Raw genomic sequence first — 22,392 nt, forward strand, 5'->3', positions numbered from 1 at the left:
AGGCAGACACGCACCCACTCCCTCAGACAGACAGACAGACAGACACCCGCCGCACAGCCCTGCTCCTCCCCTCAGCACCTCCGCACGGCACATGACGGCCGCCCAAAGCAGGGACGCGAATTCCAACGTTCAGCCCTAACTTAAGGCTTTTCCAGCCCAGTCCTTTTTGGGGAAATGCTTATTCTTGGAATAAACGTGTCTTTGCTAGGTGCAGTTTGCGTTGCTTAGGAGACACCTGACACCACGGGCAAAGCTGAGAACTGTGTCCCACCAGAAACCCAGATGTTGCTCCAGGTAGGGAAGCACCTCGTGCATACATATACACAAAACCCAAAGGCTTCGCTGTCCCCAACAGTCCCCGAGACAACCTACACCAAACTAGACAACCCCATGGCATTGCAGAGAGCAGACACGCAAGAGATGCACAACACAGCACTTAAACTTGTATTCACACCATAAACTAATACCATCGCACACAGTTAACCAGAAAAACCTCTTCACTGTGTACAAGGCAAAGACATCATCACAGGATGCTCGTATGTTGTTCGTCAAGAGCGTTTTACTCACTTGACATGCTGGCAAACGCGTTCCCGTGGTATGCAGAAGCTCATTCTCCAACCTGGATACCAGACTGCTCCACTGCCAAGGCTTAAGACAGGCCCATCGCTACGGGAATTGGTCTTTGAACTGATCAAACCAGTAAGAGACTGGAGTGAGGCTCGTCAGCAATTAAGGTCCTTTTGTCAAAAACCAAAGCGTGAGACTGGCACCCTTGCAAGCCCGAGTCCACACACTGCCTTCAACTGGTACCAACAAACCCAAGGTTTTGGTTAACCAAGCTAAACATTCACTATTCCATGGGATACCTAACGGAAAATGACTTGCAGCCAAGGGGATAGATCTCAAAGCAATCACACTGCAATGCTCGGGATTTTAGCTGACCTGTAAGTAGAAAAAAAAAAAATGTATTTTGCCATACACATGTATTGGTCAAAAATCTGTGCTGGACAACAGCAGGACTTGGCAGATTTTTAGTCTTGTGCAAAAGCCTGAAAACAAAAACTCGGTTTTCCCGCCCTATCCTTACCCCAGAAAAGATCCCTTTACTATTGTCCTTCACTTTTGTTGTAATTTATGGCGTTTCTACTCATGGCAACAGAAGTACTACAACTGTAGCTAGGAGACACAAACTTTGAATTAAATTTAGGCAAGGGTATTGTGGCTATACAAAAAACAAGCTATGATTGAATTACTGCTGGAGAAATGATCTCCTATCTTTCCAAAGCAGAGAATGATTTACATACCAATCAATTCAAACAGTATTTCTGGATCCTTGGGCGTGAATAGGCACATCATACACATCCTTAAGAAAACAACATACACTGAACTTTAAATATATCTCAGATATATAAAAACAAGGTAGCGCTGGAAATCGTGAGACTGGCCAAAACAACATCTGGTTGCTGAAATTTCAGAACAAAAGATGCCCCACCAAATCACAAACTCCTCACTGTTTTGATTTTTATTAGAAGCTTCACTCCATACAGCTGATGGGTATTTCTGTAGGAGAGACAGATCTGTTTCTTCCTTTAACTGGCATTCCATTGTTTCTCCAAAGCCGAGAGGAATAACTTTATTTGAAGTTCATGCCAGCTTACTCCCGATTGCCTACCACAGCCGAGCTCGAACCAGCAATCTCTCAAGCTGATTCTCTCAAGCACCCCTGCGTCAGAAGCCAGACGGAAGCGGCCAACAAAGGGTGTAAAGCGCAACTGGAAGGTAACTGGGCTGGAGATAAACCTACCTGCTACCCCAGCCCTCTGGTCAAGCGCAGAACCAGCCTACCGAGACGAGCGGCTTCTACGCGACAGTAGAACATGTGGCTCGGGCGGCCGAGCTCCGAGAGAGACTGAAAATACTTTGGTGGTGTAGAGAGTTCTCCTGCTCTATGCAGCGACACAATACCACCTCATCTACAACTACTAAAAAGGTATTCAAGAAATCATTCAAAGTTACAACGAGAACTCTTGGGAAAACTCCTGCTTGTAAAAGATAATTAAACTTTTATCACCACGTGATCAAAACTAATCAAACACGGGATCCAGAGGTTCAGGCACACTGACAGCAAGACTACGTCATACTTCTCACAGCATGATTCACAGACGGACGTTGGGTTTAATTTCAGTTGATCGTACACAATCGTGGCCCTTTGTACTCCTGAAAATGAAATGTATTCTTCTTAATTTATATGAACATATGGAAATGTGATTGTGATACAAGTGGAAAATAAATGTTAGCCACCCACAGCTAAAGTACGGTTACATTTTATGCTACTGATGAAGCAACACATTCAGTCAAATAAAGGTAGCGACATTTTAATCTATTTCTTCATTAAAAAACAGTATCATTTGCACCAAGACAGAGGATTATATTTGGTAGAACTTTTGTGTACTGTAATCCTCTGCTCATAGAGACAAAAAAGTGGGAAGATGAGAAAGTGGGTAGCAAGAGGCCCACTGTAAGAAAAACTGGAACAAATTCATCTCTTACCAGGCCTAGAATTTCTACGAGAAATGGTGACCCTGGGGTAACATCCCAGGATGCTCCTCCTGCCACTGATTTTTTTTTTTTTTAATTTGTGCCACAAGACATCCTCTCACACTGCGATTTTCTTAATATAGTGTATTTATCCCATACAACAGTTCATGGGTTTTTTCCTTTTGACATTATTTCCTCCCACACAGACCTATATTCAAAAGCTTTTATTTTTTCCTCAATATTGTAAATGTCAGGTTCTTAAAATTTTGGTATTATGAAGTACTTCTGCACTGATCTGAGAGATTCAGTAGCTGTATTAATCCTTCTTAAAAACCTTGTCTGAAAAGTGGTTATCATCTATTTTGCTTTGTATCATGATTTTATTTTTTTTTAACTTGTGTGGCTAGCTTTACAAGTTTCCTACTCAACAATACTTTCCATCCACCTGTGACTGCCAAAAACACAAAGTATTTTTCCTGCAGGTGTCCATTAATGCCTGGAGCAAGTCCCCGTGTTTCTTCTACCCCTCAGTGGCTGGAAGCCTGAAGATTAACAGCCACAACCGTGATTGCCAAAGTCCTACCAGGAACAGATGCCTCTCAAAGGGATCATCTAGATTGTTTTACCTAGAGTTTGCTTTCCGTCCCCAGTAGGGACATGACCTTAATTCATTGGGCTGGCTTTCATCCACACTCCCCACCATGAGCATGGCAATCTGGAGTTGCTAAAAGCTTTATTATTGCACGCAGATGGTGTGCAAATTCTCAAAAGTAATTTGTGGAAGCACCACAATGGTGAAACCTAGACGCTACCGCAACAACAAAAGCACAGAATACAAACCCCCAGCTAACGTATATCAAAGAAATAAGGAGCAAATAATTAATAAATACTGTCATGATGACTAGAAAGCAACAAGCACACACCTTGAGGCACAAGTCAGATTCAAGAAGAGACCTAGACGCAGCCTTCACTGGTAGAACACAACGGAAGACATTTCCTTTTCAATCATTCAGTAGCCACACATCAACAATAAGCAAAAACCTATCCTTGCAGCAGTTAATTTGCAAAAGAAAGCAAAAAAACCAGATGCACCAAGCACCGGGGGCCAGAACTGCACAGAAAAGCAAACACCAGAAGAAACGCTGGGGCGCCTGCATCCAACACCCTGTGCACAAGGGAAAAAAAAAAATCCCTGAAAAAGGCCAGAAGCTTTTGAAGCAGCTGTCAACACAGATCCTTATTAATTTGGGACTGTGCTGCCGCATGGGGTCATGAAAAGCCTGCCAGAAATCAAACGCAGCTAGAGGAATAGAGGTCAACATTAAGAGAGAAGGGGCACTGGATTAGGAGCCCTCAAACAGGCTTACCGCATCTCCTACTTGCATTGAAGAGCAAAGGTTTTACATCAACTCCTTGTGCTTCTGCACTACACCACAGCAGTTATTCTCAGATACACCATTTTCAATGCATGGTAATGCAAATAATTGCACGCTTGCCAAAGAAGAATTTGTATTAGTGACACGCAAAACACGGCGAAGCATTACAAGGGTGGTAAAGCAATATATTATAAGAGACCCTTGCCTTCACATAATTAATATATTTTTTCCCCAGACACATTTATTCCTTTGCATTGCTGCATCTTGACTGTAATGGAGCTGCTATTTTCAGAGCAGTAAGAATTAGTCACAGTAGAACTACAGAATTGTCAAATAATCTAGAAAAGGCATGAAAATAAAAAAATGAAAGCCAAAGCGCAATCCAGCATTATTATACTGTTAGCATATACCACATACAACGGGTCTCCAAATGTTATCTTCCTGGGTACCGGATTCATGTTCCCGTCAGTCTCCCAAACCATTTTGCATTCTTTGACTATTTGCATCTTTAGTACTTCTACACAGCCACCGATAACCTTTTTCAGAACCTTACACTGCCCGCAGATTGAAGAAATCACAGTTCCACTGTGAACCAACCAGACACTTTTGCTCTCAAAGCATCAATCTTTGTCCATGCTACAGAAACAACCACGGCCTATTTTCCTGCAATTTACCTTTAAGTCACCGTAAGGCAAACAGCCTCAACAATGGTCTAATATGGCACTTGCAGATTAAAGGAGACTTCATTTTCATTTGCTCGAGCTGGTTATTATAGCACGCTGGTAGCATACTACAGACCTCACATGATTACAGCAGAGCCTGAAAATGGTCATTCAGTACTCATTTTCTTTCATTGTTTAATTCCTTAATTAGTTTCCATGCTGAATGACTGCTGCAGGTATAGCCAGTCTCGTTGCTGCAGAACACAGGGCTGGATTAGCCTACTCTCCCTTCTACTTGGACTCTAGAGATGCATCCAACACATTAGATCCAGGTTATTTCCTTTGTCTCTGCCAAATGTAAATGAGTGGAAAGGTTTCACAGATTTAAAAATGAAACGTTACACTATTCCTTTCGAGCTCACAGAGACAGTAGCAGTACACGTCACCAACTGTGCCACAAAGAGATCATCTCTTCCTCTCTGATACCAAAACACTAAAACAGAGAAACAAGTGACACCATCAACTGCTCACAAGGCAATTAAAATAACACAACAGGGTAACTGGGATACACTCCTTGACAGAGCACTCAACCTCCACATTATTTGTATTATTTATTCACCATAAAATCCAAGTTACAGCTCTACAATGCATGTACCAATACTACGGAATTCAGATCAAGTTTCTTCTATATTCAATAAGTGTGTGAAAGTACTTATAGCAGAACATTTTTAGCTAATCTAACATGATTCATTCAAATCACGTAGGATCCTTCCTGCATGATTCCAGCAGAAACCGAGTTTAATTTCAGAAGCCCTCTTGCCCTCAGAATAAGATCTTTAATTGCTCCTTGCGAATCTGTGTCATCAGAACATAGATGCACAAAGGCTGATTCAGTTGTTTTGCTTTTTTCACTGGTGAATAATTAATTTCTGTTATATTTGTACTGAAGCTGTATCATTAATAATTTCTAATATAGACCTTCCAGACTTTGATGTTTGATGAAAGCAGTAAAATACAATATATCTATACAGATAATGGTCAAATCCAAATTAACACACCGGTTTTCTGGATATGAAAGTGACATTTCATTTTGTGACCCATTTGTTACTCTAGAACTTTGAGAAACACCAAATGATGTCTGTATATATGATTCTTGTTTTTTTTTTTCCTACGTTACTGCGGTCAGCATTCAAGATGAGAAGCTAAAAAACTGCTGTCTAGTGAAAAAGTGTCCAGTGTGTTCTGTTTTTTCTATCAAAAAGAGACTGCAATTTTAACTAAAGTTGGATTTTTAGCATAAATGTTAAGACAATACAGCAAAATTCCACTTTCAGTCAGTAAAGCCAAACAAGCAAAGGAAATGAGCTCTCCTAACCTCCGTTAATCATGAAAGCAATTAATAGAATACTAATTTTTGACCAACTAGCTCAGAACAGGACTCCTAAAAAGAAAGCACTCCAAGACTAGCACTGCCTGTTAGGTTTTTCTGTGGGAGGGAGGACTGCATTATACTCACTGGTGGATACACTATATTCAGATAGACTCATGAACCTTTAAGCAAGAGGGTACACACTCGGAAGTCTCTGTGTATCCATTCCTTAAGATATGGGGGGAAGAAAGATGAAAAAAAACATTCTACCTTTGTGATGAGAATTCGGTACTTCTCCACCAGGTGATCGTTGTTATGACACCCTGCCAGCAACTGCCACACTTCTCCTCGTAGGGCCTCAGGGACACCACTCCTCACCAATGCTGACAACGTCTTTGGCCTCACACTCAAATTGAGGTGCCTGGGTGCAGGTGAAGGCATAGTTACTATTATCCAAATACAAATAAACGAGTACATGAGCAACAACTGATGTGTAACTTCAAACGTGTCACATGGCAGGAATTTCAAGACAGTCCGTCTGTTGCCAGAGTAAGTGAAATTCAAGTTAGGAAAAAAAACCCAAAAAACCAACCCGATTTGGAGAAGCAATTCCCAAAATATTTCTTTGATTCCCATTAAATTTAAATATAATATAAATATATAAAACACTCAACAAACCACAACGCTCCGGCAAAAAGTAGAACTGGAGGACAGATACCACACTGTGTAAGATTACAAGCTCAGACTACACCAAAATGAGAATTACTTTGCAGAAGCATACACTGCTCTCTAGACTTCCTAGACCCAAGCAGGCAGGTAATCTTCCAGGTGAGGGAGGGAGAGAAGGCAGGCAAACAGAGCTGTAAAAACACCCTCATGTGGTTATCTAACTACATCCATGCATTTAAGCAGCTTCCACTGCACAAGCTAGTCCCATCTAAACAGTTTTTTCAAGTGAGACTGGTGACAGCTCATAAATTACAGCACTGGAAGTTGTAAAAACTGAACCCACATGTCATTTATGCAGTTACAGAAAGTTAAGCTGAACAGTCCGTTCGTGGCTTATACATAAAATCCCCAAAAGACAGAGGCCTTAAATCAAAGAAATTACTTTTTTTCTGCAGTTACTAAAAAAACCAAACTTCTAGGTACAATGATTAAGAGGACTGATAGACAAAGCCAGGCAAAAACATGGACTTACATCGCACTGATCACATTATCTTCTTAACTATAAACTGGTATTTAATCATGTTTGTTAAGAGTCTAACAGATCTGTGGATGATAATTTTACACAGACTGGGACTCCCTGTTGCTTTTCTCCAGTCTACTGTGGTCCAACACAGTAATCTGGAGACTAGCAATGCATTTAAATCAGTATATACTGAACAGAAGCTAATACCATAATGTCGTCCTTCACTTTGCTTTCTTTGAACAAAATCAACTATAATAAAAATAATATTTATATAATAGTTACATTTCTATCTATATACATTCATATCTATAGACTATAGATACAGAGCATTTATTATACCTTTATAATCTATAAATATTTATATAAAATACTTGTTCTATACAAAATAGCCAAATTCTTTGTAAAGGCCTATAAAACTGCTTTGCCTTAATCTTGGATCAGGATAAGTACAATTGTAATTCCAATGAATAAAGCCATGAACTGTAAGGCTGTAGACTAAAAGCCACACACTACTAGATTCTTCCAAGCTATTTTGAAATGAGAAAATTGTGTGACTCAGCAGTTACGAAATACGAGCCAAATACTATTTAAAAATCACAAAATACCAATGCATATTTAATTGCTATACAAATCTAATTACAGGATTCTAAAAAACTAGCATGAAACTACCTGAACTCTGATTTTTATGATTTTCAATCCTCTTACATTAAAAGCTCAAGGATCATTACTTCCAAATACTCGTTTTTAGTTAAGAAGGAAAGCCCTTTAACACATATTAAAGATGTTGCCAGCATTAGCACAGAAGCACTTCATATCCTCTTAGAGCTGCCAAAACATTTTCAATGGGAGTCAGGTGGCTTAATTATCCTTGAACCCTTGGAAGAATTACAAAAAAAATTCAAGTAGAAACTTTCTCACAGCACCAGATGCATAGAGCTCATCTGTTAAAGATGTTTCTACAAGTCTAGGAGAGGGAGGGAAAAGGGATCATAGATCATTTTACTAAAGCCTTCCCCTCCTTACGAATGTGTCCATTTCATATGACCGCTTTCCTACCAAGTTAGCACAATATATTAGCGCAAACCAAACCGGAAGGAAAAGCACTTACTCAAATAAGTACTAAGTAGTTGCAGAAAATAAAAAATAATGCTAAATTGCTATGACCTTAATTTAAAGAGAATCCTGGCTAAATGGTCACATCAATACTTTTCCTCATCCAAAGTGCATGGCTTATTCTAATCTCTGCTGTCCTAGATCTAATATTCTGTCCAGATCTTTGATTTGCGGTACTCCCCTTGCTCTGCTCCTCAGTAACATTAGGAAGCAGAAGGCAACAACTAAAGCCAGAGTCAAAACGCAGCATATTTGAGCTCAATCTGATGTTGTGCCTGTCGTCCCCCTTTGTGGGGAGGGGGAAAAAAAACCCCAAACCTGAATTTTGCAGCAATCAGCATCGCTTTCTTAGAACTGCTCAGGCTACTTCAAGATGAATAAAAGATCTTTCATGAAAGGAGGACAGGTGTTGCATTAGCAACTTGACTGTCAAGAAACAGTCGTCTTGTAAATTGGCATTTTCTAGGAAAATAACAGAAGAGCTCGTGTACTTCCTTCTTGGCAAGCTCCAGAGCCATCTTCCTTTAGATAAGGGAGGAAAGGCATCTTCGCTATCCAAGTACAAATCTCCCATATTCTTAAGCTACAGTTACTAAGATATGACAGCTGCAGGAAAAATTGGCTGTGAACTACAGAATTACAAAGGGGAATGGAAGTGATCTATGCAAAATAAAGGCAAAGGAAGCACTGCATTTTCTTTATATTACTTAGTTTAGGTTTTTCTTTAACAAAATCCCAGTGAAACTCACAGATAAGTAAAATACTCATTTTAAGAGAAAACCACCTAAAGACACAGCATAAGTGAATTTCTATACAGTATTTAAAGCATGCACTCGAAAATACTTAGAACACCCTCTGAAGAAATTAGAAAACACAAAAGTCAGAAAATAAGGGGTGTTGTGGAGATGAAAAAGGACTAAATCCATACTAATCTCATCTCAACTGGCTTCTGGAAATAACAAAAACTCTGAGCAGAAGGAGCAAACAGACTGAGAATATTCAGAATTATAATTTTCAGAATGTGATTTTGCCACTTACCATTTGGACAGCAGCTCTCCCCACGTCTCAAGAATTTTTTCTGCACACTCTTTGGAAACATCTCCAGAACCACTTAAGAGTGGTTCATCATTGTCTGCCAACAGAACAGAGGAGATGCTATGAGATCAACAGCCTCACACTCCACCTCTACAGATTTAAACATTGCTCTCCTAATTGTGTAAATGTGTGGCAAGAACTACTTCCCATTGGGGGACGTGGCGCTCGTGTGCTCAGCACAGAGAAGGCAGGAGTAGACTCTTATCGGAGGTGCTCAGCGATGTGACAAGAGACAGAAGAGAAGCAGCAACACGTGAAATTCTAGTTAAAAATCAGGAAAAAAATTTACCCTGAGGGCGGCCAAAATGATACAAGGGCCCAGAGAGGCCGTGGAAGCTTCACCATTGGAGATGGTCAAAACACAAAAGGACAAGGCCTCAACAATCTATCTGGATGGATTTATGGTGAGTGGGAGGCACAGAGACCTCCAGAGGTCCTCTTTTCACATAAGTAATTCTATTTTTCTACCCCAGACTTTTGGAAGATTACAAAAATTCTCAAATAGCACAACTTTCTGTATGTGAAAAGCAACAACACTGTAAAAGCAAAAAAGACAATGAAATCATCGTGGTTCCAGTGAGTGACTGCAGACTTGCCATGTTGCTACAGATCCATGGAAAGTCCACAAGGTATTTTACTTTACTGTTTTGCAATTTACTTTGAAAGCTAGTTCTCTTTGATAACTTCTTGGCTTAAATTAAACAGCTTTTTGAATGAAACGTGTTCAAAAATGCGGTGGAGGGGGAAGATTAGCATAATCACAGTAATTCTTTTTGAAACCAATACTAACTGATGTACTCCCAGATATTTTTAAACACTCACAGGAAGTATCATATGCAAAACCTAGATTTCACTGATAGAGTAGTCAGCATTGGCTTTGCATTACTGAGGAAATACATTCTTTTTCATTAAACCTGTGCTTCCTCAACTGACACCTGAACTTGTCAGCTAACTCTTACAATGCTGCAAGTCGTATCAACTGTAAACAAAATAAATATTTGCTCGTGGTCTGGAAGAGAGTACCACTGTGGTTTAGCGTAGTGGTTAGAGATTGCTAACGAATAACACTTTGCAGAGGAGTTAGTTTTCAAACCTACCTTCTCCCCCTCCTCCCTCACCCCCCAGAAAGGGAAATTAAAGCACAGAAGTGAAACAATTCACACAAGGCTGCATAGAAGGCCAGCAGAGAAAGTGAAAAAGCAGAAATTCAAGTCATCTACATTTCAGCTCAGAGCTGTAAGGCCAGATGTTTATATACTCAGAACTAGTCCATATTTTCGTTTAAGAGCATTTTCAAAAAGCAGAAAAAAGATCTTGAAAATGTATTAAGTTTCAAGCTGGGCAGGTCCTGGTATAGTTTTATGTGTTACAGATGTCTATACTCGCCTCTTCACTAAAACATGCTGCTTGCTTATATTTCCAAATAATATCAGCTTCTCATTTTTACTCTTGAATCTGTTCACAGCTGCTCAGGGAGGGGCAGAAGCTACATGATAATCCCAAATTTTTAGCAGCCTCTTTTCACATTGTTCCAAATATATCACACTGGAGGCTTCATGAGGCCTGGGCTGAGAAAAGCATAGACACAGAAGTGTCAGACAAGGGAGAGGCTGATCCAGGAATGTGGGGGTACTGGTTATTGAATACCCACAGTGTTAATGCAAGGGGGGGTGTATGTGTGTGATATAAAAAAAAAAATAATCAGTAGGCCAGATTCTGACGGGAAAGTATTTGACATGTTTCATAACTATGTTATTTACCAACTGCCCCTTCTTTCAAATTATACAAAGCACACAGTCCACTTCTTACCTTCCTCTTCATCATCCTCTGGAGGAGAAGGTATCATCGAGCCCTGTGACCCAGACTGCGGCAGACGAAGAGAGGGGCTTGCTGTAGTTTTTCTTCGCTCCCTTTCCGATTCACTTTCTAGGCACACAACTTCATATAACGTGTCCGAGTTATTCTTTCTGTCCTTTTGCTTTATCTAGGGAACAAGAAGTTTCATTTTACTGAGGAAAGCTACGCGAATACCCAGATTACTTCATAAGGCTCTACCTTCTCTTTGTGGAACAGGAGAGCTGAGAAACAATTTTTATCGCATTCTACAGTGAGGAATGCTCAATCCCTGCAGCACACTTAATGCATCGTGCAGGCCTGCAAGTGTTTCTCTCCCTACTGCCCTACGACAAGCCGTAAGCACACTGCACCCAGAAGGCGTTAGGATCTATTACAGATAGAGCTCCAGTGTCGCTCAGGTCTGCCATGCACAGGTAGCTCATCTTTTCAACCATAAATGGACTGGACACAAATGCACTGATTTTTCAAGCTGTAAATGCATCTGTCCAACAAGCGGTCTAAGAGAGGAAGGTTCCTGAATACGAAGCAACTCTGCCTTTATTTAAAGATTAGCAGAAAATTAAAAGTAAACCTTTAAAATTATGTCTAATTTCTTTCTTTAACTTTCTGGGCATGTGGATAGTGGCAAAAGGAGAGTTTTAATAAAAATTGTTCGTATTTATTTTCCCACCATAGCAATTGTCTTTAGTGATGCTTCCAAGTCATAGATCTATGTATACATCGCTATAAGGACACAAACTGTTGAGTCTGAAAGTCTATTATGTGGCTTTGTCTTCTCTTTAATTTTCAATTCTTTGATACCTTCCTTTCCTTTAAAGGAAGATTTTTTCTTTGTGAAGTGGTTCTAAAATTTTAATACAGTCTAAGGATTTAGAACTTTTTTTTTCTCCACAAATGAATAAAAATAGAGAGTAGAAAAAGGAAAGGTGAAGAAAAGAAGGAAATAAGATTTATAATTATACTCTACACTAAGCTCCCAGTGCTCAATTATCCTGTGGAGTATTAAAAATGAAGAGAAATGCATCAAAACTAAAAATGACTAAATCACTAAATGTAATCTGAGCAAATAAAATCCCTCTGCTTTCACCATTTCCAAATAAAGAAACACTGCCAATGTAAGATAAGCCAATTCTACACAGCTGTATTTTTAATAGGCTAATCATGGCTCCATAGAAACAGGTTTCCCTTCCAGGCTTATCAGGCAGTACATTCTATATTTGTTGCTTCCACTATGAATTTTGAAATCTTCCATTAGTAAACACTGGAAGTTGGATAACCTGACGGTGCCTGTGGAAAAAAAGAGAATTAGCTAAGAAAAGCCACAATGCCTGTGAATATGGTAAGACAAAAGATACAGAATTAGCTAAGCAAGATAAGCTTCCTTTGCCAAACAGAAAAGGCACCTTTTGGAGGCTGTAGAGTATTTATAGCCCAACAGCCTTAACTGATCAACATCTCCATGCTCCACCTCAAAAATATCCTAAATAAAAAGACTGATCTCATCCATGAAGAATTTTTCCACCTTAAATTTTGAAGGAAATTTTGAAGGAACATTTCCAAAATGTTTATTCATATTTCATATAAAAAAAATAGGACATACACGAAAAAGAATCCTTAGTGAACCTCGTTATTACTACCAAGATGCCATTAGTTACTCACACTTTAAGACAAGTGTAAAGAGAACTAAGAAAAGCCTCTTATTTCATCCAGAGCATCTCTAAAAAAGAACACTTATCAAGAAATCAGGGCTCCAACCTTTCTTTTTTGGGCTGCACCCAGAATTATTAAACCTTGAGAGAGCACATACATCCACATTGTTATTTGCTTCAATATATTTCCATTTCTTTAAACAGGACTTTCATTTCAGAATAATAATTTCTAAACCAGGAGAATGGCAGCTTCAAGTCCTTTAGCGACTTGGACCTTCAACTTTCCAGCCTTATTTTGAGACCAAGTTATTACCTTGTACTGTTATTATGAATATCCTTGGACAGAAATAATCCTTTCCTTTTTAGTAGATCGGGTAAAAAAGTAAGTTGGAAAAAACAGTAAAAGTTTTTAACAAGTTCTAGGGATTTTTTTGTGGTTGCTTGGATTTTTCTTCCCTGGGGAAAAACTTGGGGTATATGTGAAGTCTCTGCTTCCAACCATGTACAAGGGGAAAAATAGACCTTCACAAAAATAATTTTTTTTCCCTAATCTCAGGTGGATGTTTGCTCATCTAAAAAAACGTGTTGGATTTGTATGATAAAATCGATTTAGTGACATACCAGATAGCAAGTCACCGGGGTTATATTAAAGCCTTTTTTTTTTTCCTTATCCCTTGATTTTACATACTTACTCTACTATAACACTCAGCATGGCCGCAGTTTGCAGATAAAACCTCTGTTCCTTTCATTTCTGTGGTTTGGCTGGAAAATCCGTAAGTCTGTGTGTGTAACTTCGCAGCCTCATCAAAGCCATCAAAATTTGCTTTGAAATGAGGACATCCAGCTTTTTATGGGAACTTTAGATAGCCAGCAACAATTAGCATAATGAAGGATGGCATTTCTAAAATTGAAGAGCACTTGTTGTACCTCTTTGCTTTAGGAGCAAAATGTTGAAATATGAACATTATATTAGTAAAGGTTTTACCAATCATAGGGAGAAACAACCATAGTGAAATTTTTATCTGTCAACAGGCACTGATAACTGCAATTCATCCTCACCTCCAATGCATTTGTATTTATTCAGCATTATACCATAAACCTCCCTCTCAAGTCTCGAAACAATGTAATTGACCGTACCACAGTTACATTTGAAAAACAACCTTACCAAATCCCAAATTAACTTAATTAACTGTAGGGTTTATTTCTTTATTTATTAAAGCGTTACCTGTTTCAACTTCAGGAAAAAATTTTCAGTAGAGCTACGTTTGCTGAAGGGCCAGAACAATCTCTCATTAGGTGAACAAACTCTGACTTTAGTCTCCAAAATAAATCGAACAGGTTCCTGAACCTCAGTTATCACCAAATCCACAGCGGTAGTCATGAACAATACTTTATCTAGAGAGAAAAAAACCAAAGTGATAGTATTAAAAGAAGTATTTCAAACAAAATATTCCATAACCTCTTTCCTAGTAACCTGAAATAACAAAGAAACTTTTTTGCAGAATTCAATTTTCCCCTTAATGTAACATCTCAAAACCCTAGAAGTTCCAAAACAGGAAAATAGGGTGACTACGCACTATTCCCTAGAAAGTAAGGGAACTTCAGTTTTCAGGCCAAGAAAATGACCTTGTTAAAAGAGAACAAAAATTTTGCTTTTTCAAATTCCACTGGAATGTATCAAAAATCTTCATTAAACATTATAAAGGATCTGTATACTTAACTCCACAGTGTAGATCTCTTGCCATCTAACCTAAATACATTTTAGTTGGTTTTTTGGTTTTAGAAGTTACTTAGACAAGTCCCACCATATTAAAGGCAGCAGTTAAGACCTTCCCGGCTGTGAGATTCAGAAAATTGACTATACAGTCTGATGCTCCAAAAGGGGGCAACTGGACTCAGCGACCTATGAGATCTCTTCTGGTACTAAATGATAAATTGTGTCCTTTAGGTAGGACGGCATTCAATCTAGCAGCAGACTGCACCCAGCAGCTGACTTTTATGACTTTGCCCAGTCCATTTCCATTAACTTCCCCAATCTTTGGCATGCAACTGTGACAGCAGATTGAAAAGATGATAATTCAGCTGACATCGTAAAAGTAGTAATGACAGATCTCTTTCAGGACTCAAGAGAGCAATGCAGCATCAGCTATTTTCAGATTACACTTGGGAGTGTTTTACTTGCATTTTCATAGGTAAAAGAATCTTTTTTCTTTTTTAATTAAAAACTTGGATTCAGAAAAATCTGAATTGCCCACAGAAACTAAAGCAAAGACTAAATCTGCAGTAGTCATTCAGTGCAATTCTCAATGGGATTCTTGCTCCAGTGGTGTGCAAAGCATCTGCACCCCGTCAAAAAAACCAAAGTGATAGTATTAAAAGAAGTATTTCAAACAAAATATTCCATAACCTCTTTCCTAGTAACCTGAAATAACAAAGAAACTTTTTTGCAGAATTTTCCCCTTAATGTAACATCTCAAAACCCTAGAAGTTCCAAAACAGGAAAATAGGGTGACTACGCACTATTCCCTAGAAAGTAAGGGAACTTCAGTTTTCAGGCCAAGAAAATGACCTTGTTAAAAGAGAACAAAAATTTTGCTTTTTCAAATTCCACTGGAATGTATCAAAAATCTTCATTAAACATTATAAAGGATCTGTATACTTAACTCCACAGTGTAGATCTCTTGCCATCTAACCTAAATACATTTTAGTTGGTTTTTTGGTTTTAGAAGTTACTTAGACAAGTCCCACCATATTAAAGGCAGCAGTTAAGACCTTCCCGGCTGTGAGATTCAGAAAATTGACTATACAGTCTGATGCTCCAAAAGGGGGCAACTGGACTCAGCGACCTATGAGATCTCTTCTGGTACTAAATGATAAATTGTGTCCTTTAGGTAGGACGGCATTCAATCTAGCAGCAGACTGCACCCAGCAGCTGACTTTTATGACTTTGCCCAGTCCATTTCCATTAACTTCCCCAATCTTTGGCATGCAACTGTGACAGCAGATTGAAAAGATGATAATTCAGCTGACATCGTAAAAGTAGTAATGACAGATCTCTTTCAGGACTCAAGAGAGCAATGCAGCATCAGCTATTTTCAGATTACACTTGGGAGTGTTTTACTTGCATTTTCATAGGTAAAAGAATCTTTTTTCTTTTTTAATTAAAAACTTGGATTCAGAAAAATCTGAATTGCCCACAGAAACTAAAGCAAAGACTAAATCTGCAGTAGTCATTCAGTGCAATTCTCAATGGGATTCTTGCTCCAGTGGTGTGCAAAGCATCTGCACCCCGTCCCCACACCTATACAGTCTCCTACTGGGATACAGTCATTCTTACAAGGTATTATTACTGAAAACAGGAGTTTTCTTCTAGCCTTCTATTTTGTTTAGATTTTTATGTTTCATCTGGCATCCTACTTTCTGAGAATATATCCCATACTATGAAAGTCTTTTTGTGGGATTCATCTTAAAATAAAAGAGAATTGATCCAATGCCCACTGTGTAAGTCATTTCCCCTGGCTAGGGATAACATCCAGCAAAGTTCATACCTTTTGGCGTTTCTTCATTTACAAATTGGAAGTGTGGAGATTTTTGATTCCAGCTCCCAGTGATCACGTATGATTTCCCATCAGAACTTTTACCCATGGACTCCTGGAAACAAGACACAAGGTAAGTTTATGTATTTTTATTTAAATTAAAGAAAACTCTATATTATGAAGTCTCAGCCCCGTAAAACAGCTACTGCACTGGCAAGAGAAGGGCAAGCACCTGCAGTCCACGTGGCACAGTCCTGTAACAGAGATCATCTCTGGAGAAAAGAGCAGAGTTCCCATGCAATCTTTGGTCTCCTTGCTGATAATGCAAAAGGGCCAATTAATACTAATGGTTATATATACATGTGGTGTGAACATCTGTCTAGTGAGACCTGAAGACCAATAGCTCATTTTGGAGGTGGCCATTTGACAGCAGCTTTCAGCTCACAGAGATGTGGGCGAGATAACAGCCAAGTACTTGGAAAGACAGGACTTCAAAATGCAAAGGCTTTGCTTTTTTGTTGCTGTTCAAAAAAAAAAAAACCAACTCAAAAACAAACCAAAAAAAGAAACACCTTTTCAAGCTGCTTTTAAGTTGTTCTGGAAAATCCAAGGCAATCCAGTCATTCTGGCCTCATTTTGCATCATTCAATCTCTGAATGACAGCTGCCTGAGTGGTAAAGCATTTAAACATTTAAGGTTTTAATCAGGAACTGAGGGGATGTAGTTCATTGCCTCTAATACAAGAAAACAATTAAATCAGAACCCTCTTACAAGCTGCTGAACTTGTAAACTTGGCAGGTGTTTCACATTAACACACCTTCTACTTCACTGTGATGTTTTAATACACCAGGTGTGTTTTTATTCTAAGTAGCTATTTTATAAAATAAATTTTACTTTTAAAACATCTTGAGATCCAGCTTTATTCAGCACACAAAACACATGTTTATTCAGCTATTAAGAACCAAGTCAATATTTTATCTTTAGTGTTCAGCATGTCTGTCTTCCCCCCCATCTTTGTTTTCTGGGCAATCCAAAGCCTGGCAAAAAGCAAAATTATTCACGTAGTATTGGCCCTTTTTGGGTACTCACTCCTGTAACAAGCATGTACTTCATAAATACTAGTAAGTTTGTTTTCACACACACATCTGTGAAGTCAGATGATCTCTATCATCATTTTATAGATGGAAAAGTGAGTCATAAAGTGCCCGCTAATTCTCAGTGTTATATTTGAAGCCTCTTAGGCCTCAATTTTTACACTGATAAGTATGCTGTAAAACTTTTAAGTTTCAAAGCACAGCTCTTTAACATTCAGCCCTTCTGAAAATAAGATTCCACATTTCTTACTTCAAGCCCCTAACTGAGAACAATCATGACTGACTGGAAAACTGGGCAACTCCCTTGACCAAGCATCAGGTCATACTCTAACTCTGTAGCAGAGGCAGGGATTCAACCCAGCTGCCCAGAGCTGCACCCTCAACAGCATAAGCCACAGCCTCAATCCCCATCAGCAAGTGCACATAAGCGTCTAAATATTTTCTGTTTATCCTGAGACCATGCATAATCATAATCAAAATTATTACTGAATTTTGTTAATAAAAGATCCTTACCAAATCCAAAAGGTGCATGTCACCACTCCGAACATCTTTCCCACGACTAAGGAGAAGGCCAAAACATCTGCAAAGCCAGGCAAGAAATTAAACTGCAAAAATTAGACTTACTAATAAACCATTAACATCCTTATCTAAATATTCGCTGGCATACATCACAAGCAGCCCATGAATCCAATAACAAACATCAGCAAAACTTGACATTTGAAAGCAGCATCAAGCACGTCAAGCAGAACAACGTCAAGCCAATATTAAAAATGTCGAGCAAGATTTCATAAGGATATTTACTATACGATTTTACCCTGCCTACAGTAGCCTGGAAAGTTGTTCAATTATCTTTGTTTGCAAGAACAGTGTAAAACATATACTGCTAACAAGGGTTCCCTATCCTGCAGAACAACTTAGCCTGCATTATTCTCCCCTTAATTTTTTTTTTTTGAGACATATTTGCATGGAATTTACCCTTTGACACAGACAAGAATCAGATGAAGTACAAGGACCCGTCTTTCATGGTTTCATTTCGCAAAGACTTTTGGCCCACACAGGTATATTCCACTTCATCCTCTGCTTTACCACACTGTCTTGCATTCCATTTCAGACTGCAAAGGCTGGCAGAAGCCATGTCTTTTCTCTGCAGTATGAGCAGCACTAAACTCTGTCAGCAGTCAAAAACTGCTAGTTTATTTCTAAGCAGTGAAAGATTTGAAGTCTGAAAATTCCCTACGCAGATGCTTCATATGCTAGAATTCCAGATTGTGGCAGATTCAAAGTGTATGTACAACAACATTCTCACATGCAACAGAGATGAAAGGAAAGCAAAATGAAGTAACTCAGTCGCTGACTACAGCCTCAGCATTTAAGACAAACTGGCCCCTGAAAATAAAAGCAGTATGTTTTTTAAAAAAGATTTTGAAATGGGCATTTAGAGGGGATGCGACCACTGATTCCACAACCAGATCTGTGCAAGATTTGACTGCACCTGTACTGTGCCCCCTGCCACACACGCACTGAACAAACCAACCTGATCTTCTGCACAATCCCACTCAAGAAAGAGGTGTGGCGTTAAACTACACAAATGGAGTATTCATGGAACAATTGCTAATCTGCTGCCTCAGAGGAAAGAACACAAAGCATCAAACAGATAAAGAATATTTTAAAAATCAATGAAATTACCTCTCAATAGCAAGTTCTTTATTAGTTGTCTGTTGGACGTAAATCACTATCTTCTTATCAATTCCTTGGCGGAGTTTAAAGCATTGCCTGTCTTTGTCTTTGGGAACCGCACTGTGATTTACCAAGAAAGGAGAAAAAAAAAAAAACAACAAACACAACTCAAGAGCATCATTTATCTGTATTCCTTGCGTGTATCAAAAACAGCATCAGACACTTAGTGGAGCCAGCTTCTTACACAAAAGCACTCAAGACCTTTCTTCCTCACACACTGCAATCAGTAACATGAAAGAAGTGGCAACATAATTAGGTGTTGTTATTTTACCATCACTGGGTGAAAACCAAGGACACTTAGTTTTCAAAATAAAAACTGTGTTTTTATACTGCGTGGCTTAGTGTTGTGAGACTTCCAGCAGCATTTCAAGAAAGTTTCTAAATATTGATTCCCCATGTAACACCAAGTATTATCTGTTAAGCAATTACTTATAAGAAACCGCGGGCTGCTGGGGCACACGATAAGCCAACAAGCTAACAGAGTGCACCAATCTTTACATTATTTCCCTTATTTTTTCCTCTACACAGCACCTTCTCCTAAATGCTGCAAAAAGAGGGGATAGCGTGCTGTGGTGGAAAAACCTAACATTATACTTCAATGCTAATACACACGCTAAAGTTTCAGCATCAATATTCCCTGTTGAGCAGCACAGTTGCAGTAAATACTGGACAAATTGAGACTATTGGATTTTGACTATTCAGTCAACCACACGTTCACTCTTCCTTTGGGTATAAAAATAATCCTTATTTTATTTCAGACTTTCAAACTATGCATTGTTACCCCCAGGAGTTGGAAAATGGGACTGTGGAGTATCGCCCATAGAATCATAGTTCAACACCTCTAAAATTCAGGTTTATTTTCTGACAGCAGGTGCTTACCCAGGCCAGGGAACAGCAGACTGCCTTTAACTGACAGCAGGAGTTTTGTCTCCAGGACCAGGACAATGGATTTACATACTTCGAGCCAGTACATGCAGTCAGACCTCACTTCCCCATCATGACAGAAATGCGCTACTGGTGACGCAGGGTGACAAGTAAAAATTGAGATGAGAGGCTGAGTATGGGGAAAGCGTTCTCTCAACTTCCAGGTGAGTATGGGTCTGCACGCGAAGGGTCATGCAAGGATTAGTGTCAAACTGGTAAAGCTTGCTATCTGAACTAAAACCTACACTGTATGCCCAATGTAGGTAGGATTCTGCTTAGCTGGAGGCAAAAATCCACTTTTCTTCACCTTGTATAGGGTAGGTACATAGCTTGTAAACAAATGCCCTGCTCCACCCCTAACGGAACCGTATTTTTGTGGCTGAAAAGATCTTTAGATACATCTCCACAGCAAAGGCTGAGTTCAGTCTGCAGTCCATGCTGACATACCTGGGATGGCTAGGAATGAAACAGCTCTTAGCAGCACAACTTCTGGAAACCATGTAAGCATCAAATCTTAGTCTGGCTTACGCTGCCTGCACTGCTGTGGCTATGCTTACGTTGGTACCACGCCAGCAAGATGGGACTTCACCTGGCGCATTACCGTGAGCTGCAGCCGTGCTTCCACCTGCCGTGCACCCCAGTGGCCGCTCCTGCAGCCAAGCCCAAGAACTGTTAGTATCTTCCAGGCTCAGGCCCTGAGCTAAACCATTTTTCAGTTTCAACGCTTGAGCAGTCCTTTGGAGCGCTGAATAAATACTGGATTATTAAATGGGATTTATTTATTTATTTAATAACTAAAACTTGAGCTGGATGTAAACCCGAGAAGAGACACATCTCTGAAGCTGTGGCTAGGAGCCAATGTGCTCAACAAGTCAGAGAATTTGGCAGACATGCTTGTACTGAAATAAAGACACTTCAGCAATTACAGAACACTATAAATGGTTACATAAGACATCTAAGGGCACTGTGTATAGGCTAAGCAGAAAAAAAAAACAACAACTTTTTAGCATAAACTAAAAAGGGTCTTTTTAGAAACCAAGGTTATCCACCATCAGACTTAACATGAAAACAGCATTTTCACATACATTTCACATACAATGTGAAAAGCTGCTCTAATACTCTCACCCTACACCACCACTTGCTAATAACACCTGGTTCAGGAAAAAAAAAAAAAATTTAAAATATGAGGACTCGGCCAGAAAACAGAAGCAGTTAGAAACAGAAGCAAACTTCGTTCATAAAGCTTTTTTGATGCTGATAAAGAAACACCACTTTACAGATCAGAACAGGTGAGTGTTTGAATTAAACAAGTCTTAGCAAAACCAAGGAGAACTAATATTGATCATCTTTGATAACTAATTTGAGATCAATCCTAAGAAATCACAGGAAAATGGGTATGGATGAAGGATTTATCCTTCATATTCTTAAAATGCATGATGTAACTAGAAGTTGCAGTCACAAGGGGCAAATAAGGAAAGCTGTTCTTTTACTAGGATAAAAGTAACAGCATGTCTACACAGGCAACGTCATTCAAGAAATCTACCTTTCCTGGGCAGCACTGGAAGATTTCAGCTTGAACAATGCAACTCCACTAACTACCAAAGCACTATCATGTACAGAGGAAAAAGTCCAGCCGGTATGATTTGTTCTATTACATTCTGCTCTCGAACTTCCCTAGAGAATTCTCTCTGTTCAATGTATTTAAGACTGAACTGAATTTATCCCATTCATGGAGCAAAAGCAAATGTAATGACCAAAGTTAAAACGAAAAGTGGTTTATATTCCCATATATTTAATTTCTGCCCCCTATGCAAACATCTTTCCCGTGACTGTAAGTAAACAACTATTTAAGAAAGGGTTTTAAATAATATTATTGTATTAACTTCCAGGCACTCGTTGATCACAAATTCATGATTGTATGGTTGTTTTCTGACACTGGGTTGTGTACAGAGCCAGATCTCTGGAGACAAAAAACATATTATGGACAACTACACCTTTATTTAGTTCTGCAATAGCAATGTGGGAACAAGTCTGAGATCTTGATCATCAAGCTGATGAAGCAGCAATAGCCCTGTACTAGATATTAAAAGTAAATGAGTCTTGTGACAAACAGATTTGGCTGAATACTTCTCCGGAGAGTAACTTCTCTTTTGGGGATCAGCAGAATGATTTAAAAAACTGAATTTTTCAGAGTTTCTAATTTACTCTGCCTTCTTTCATGAGACTTTATTAAAAATATGCACCCTTATG

At 39.1% G+C, this 22,392-nt stretch overlaps 1 protein-coding gene across 2 annotated transcripts in view; it reads right to left on the reverse strand.

The window, feature by feature from the left end:
- RABGAP1 (RAB GTPase activating protein 1) overlaps positions 1 to 22,392 on the reverse strand; it is a 74,421-nt gene that overhangs the window by 36,215 nt on the left and 15,814 nt on the right. For both annotated transcript variants that reach the window (XM_009648826.2, XM_035888581.1), the window contains exons 7-13: positions 19,168 to 19,278; positions 17,995 to 18,061; positions 16,400 to 16,502; positions 14,077 to 14,246; positions 11,155 to 11,329; positions 9,289 to 9,382; positions 6,216 to 6,366 (exon numbers count right to left, since the gene is read on the reverse strand). In XM_009648826.2, the coding sequence (XP_009647121.1) occupies positions 6,216 to 6,366; positions 9,289 to 9,382; positions 11,155 to 11,329; positions 14,077 to 14,246; positions 16,400 to 16,502; positions 17,995 to 18,061; positions 19,168 to 19,278 (871 nt within the window). The remainder of the gene's footprint in view (positions 1 to 6,215; positions 6,367 to 9,288; positions 9,383 to 11,154; positions 11,330 to 14,076; positions 14,247 to 16,399; positions 16,503 to 17,994; positions 18,062 to 19,167; positions 19,279 to 22,392) is intronic.

The sequence above is a fragment of the Egretta garzetta genome, unplaced genomic scaffold (assembly GCF_000687185.1).
Source record: "Egretta garzetta isolate BGI_Z169 unplaced genomic scaffold, ASM68718v1 scaffold211, whole genome shotgun sequence".
NCBI lineage: Eukaryota > Metazoa > Chordata > Aves > Pelecaniformes > Ardeidae > Egretta > Egretta garzetta.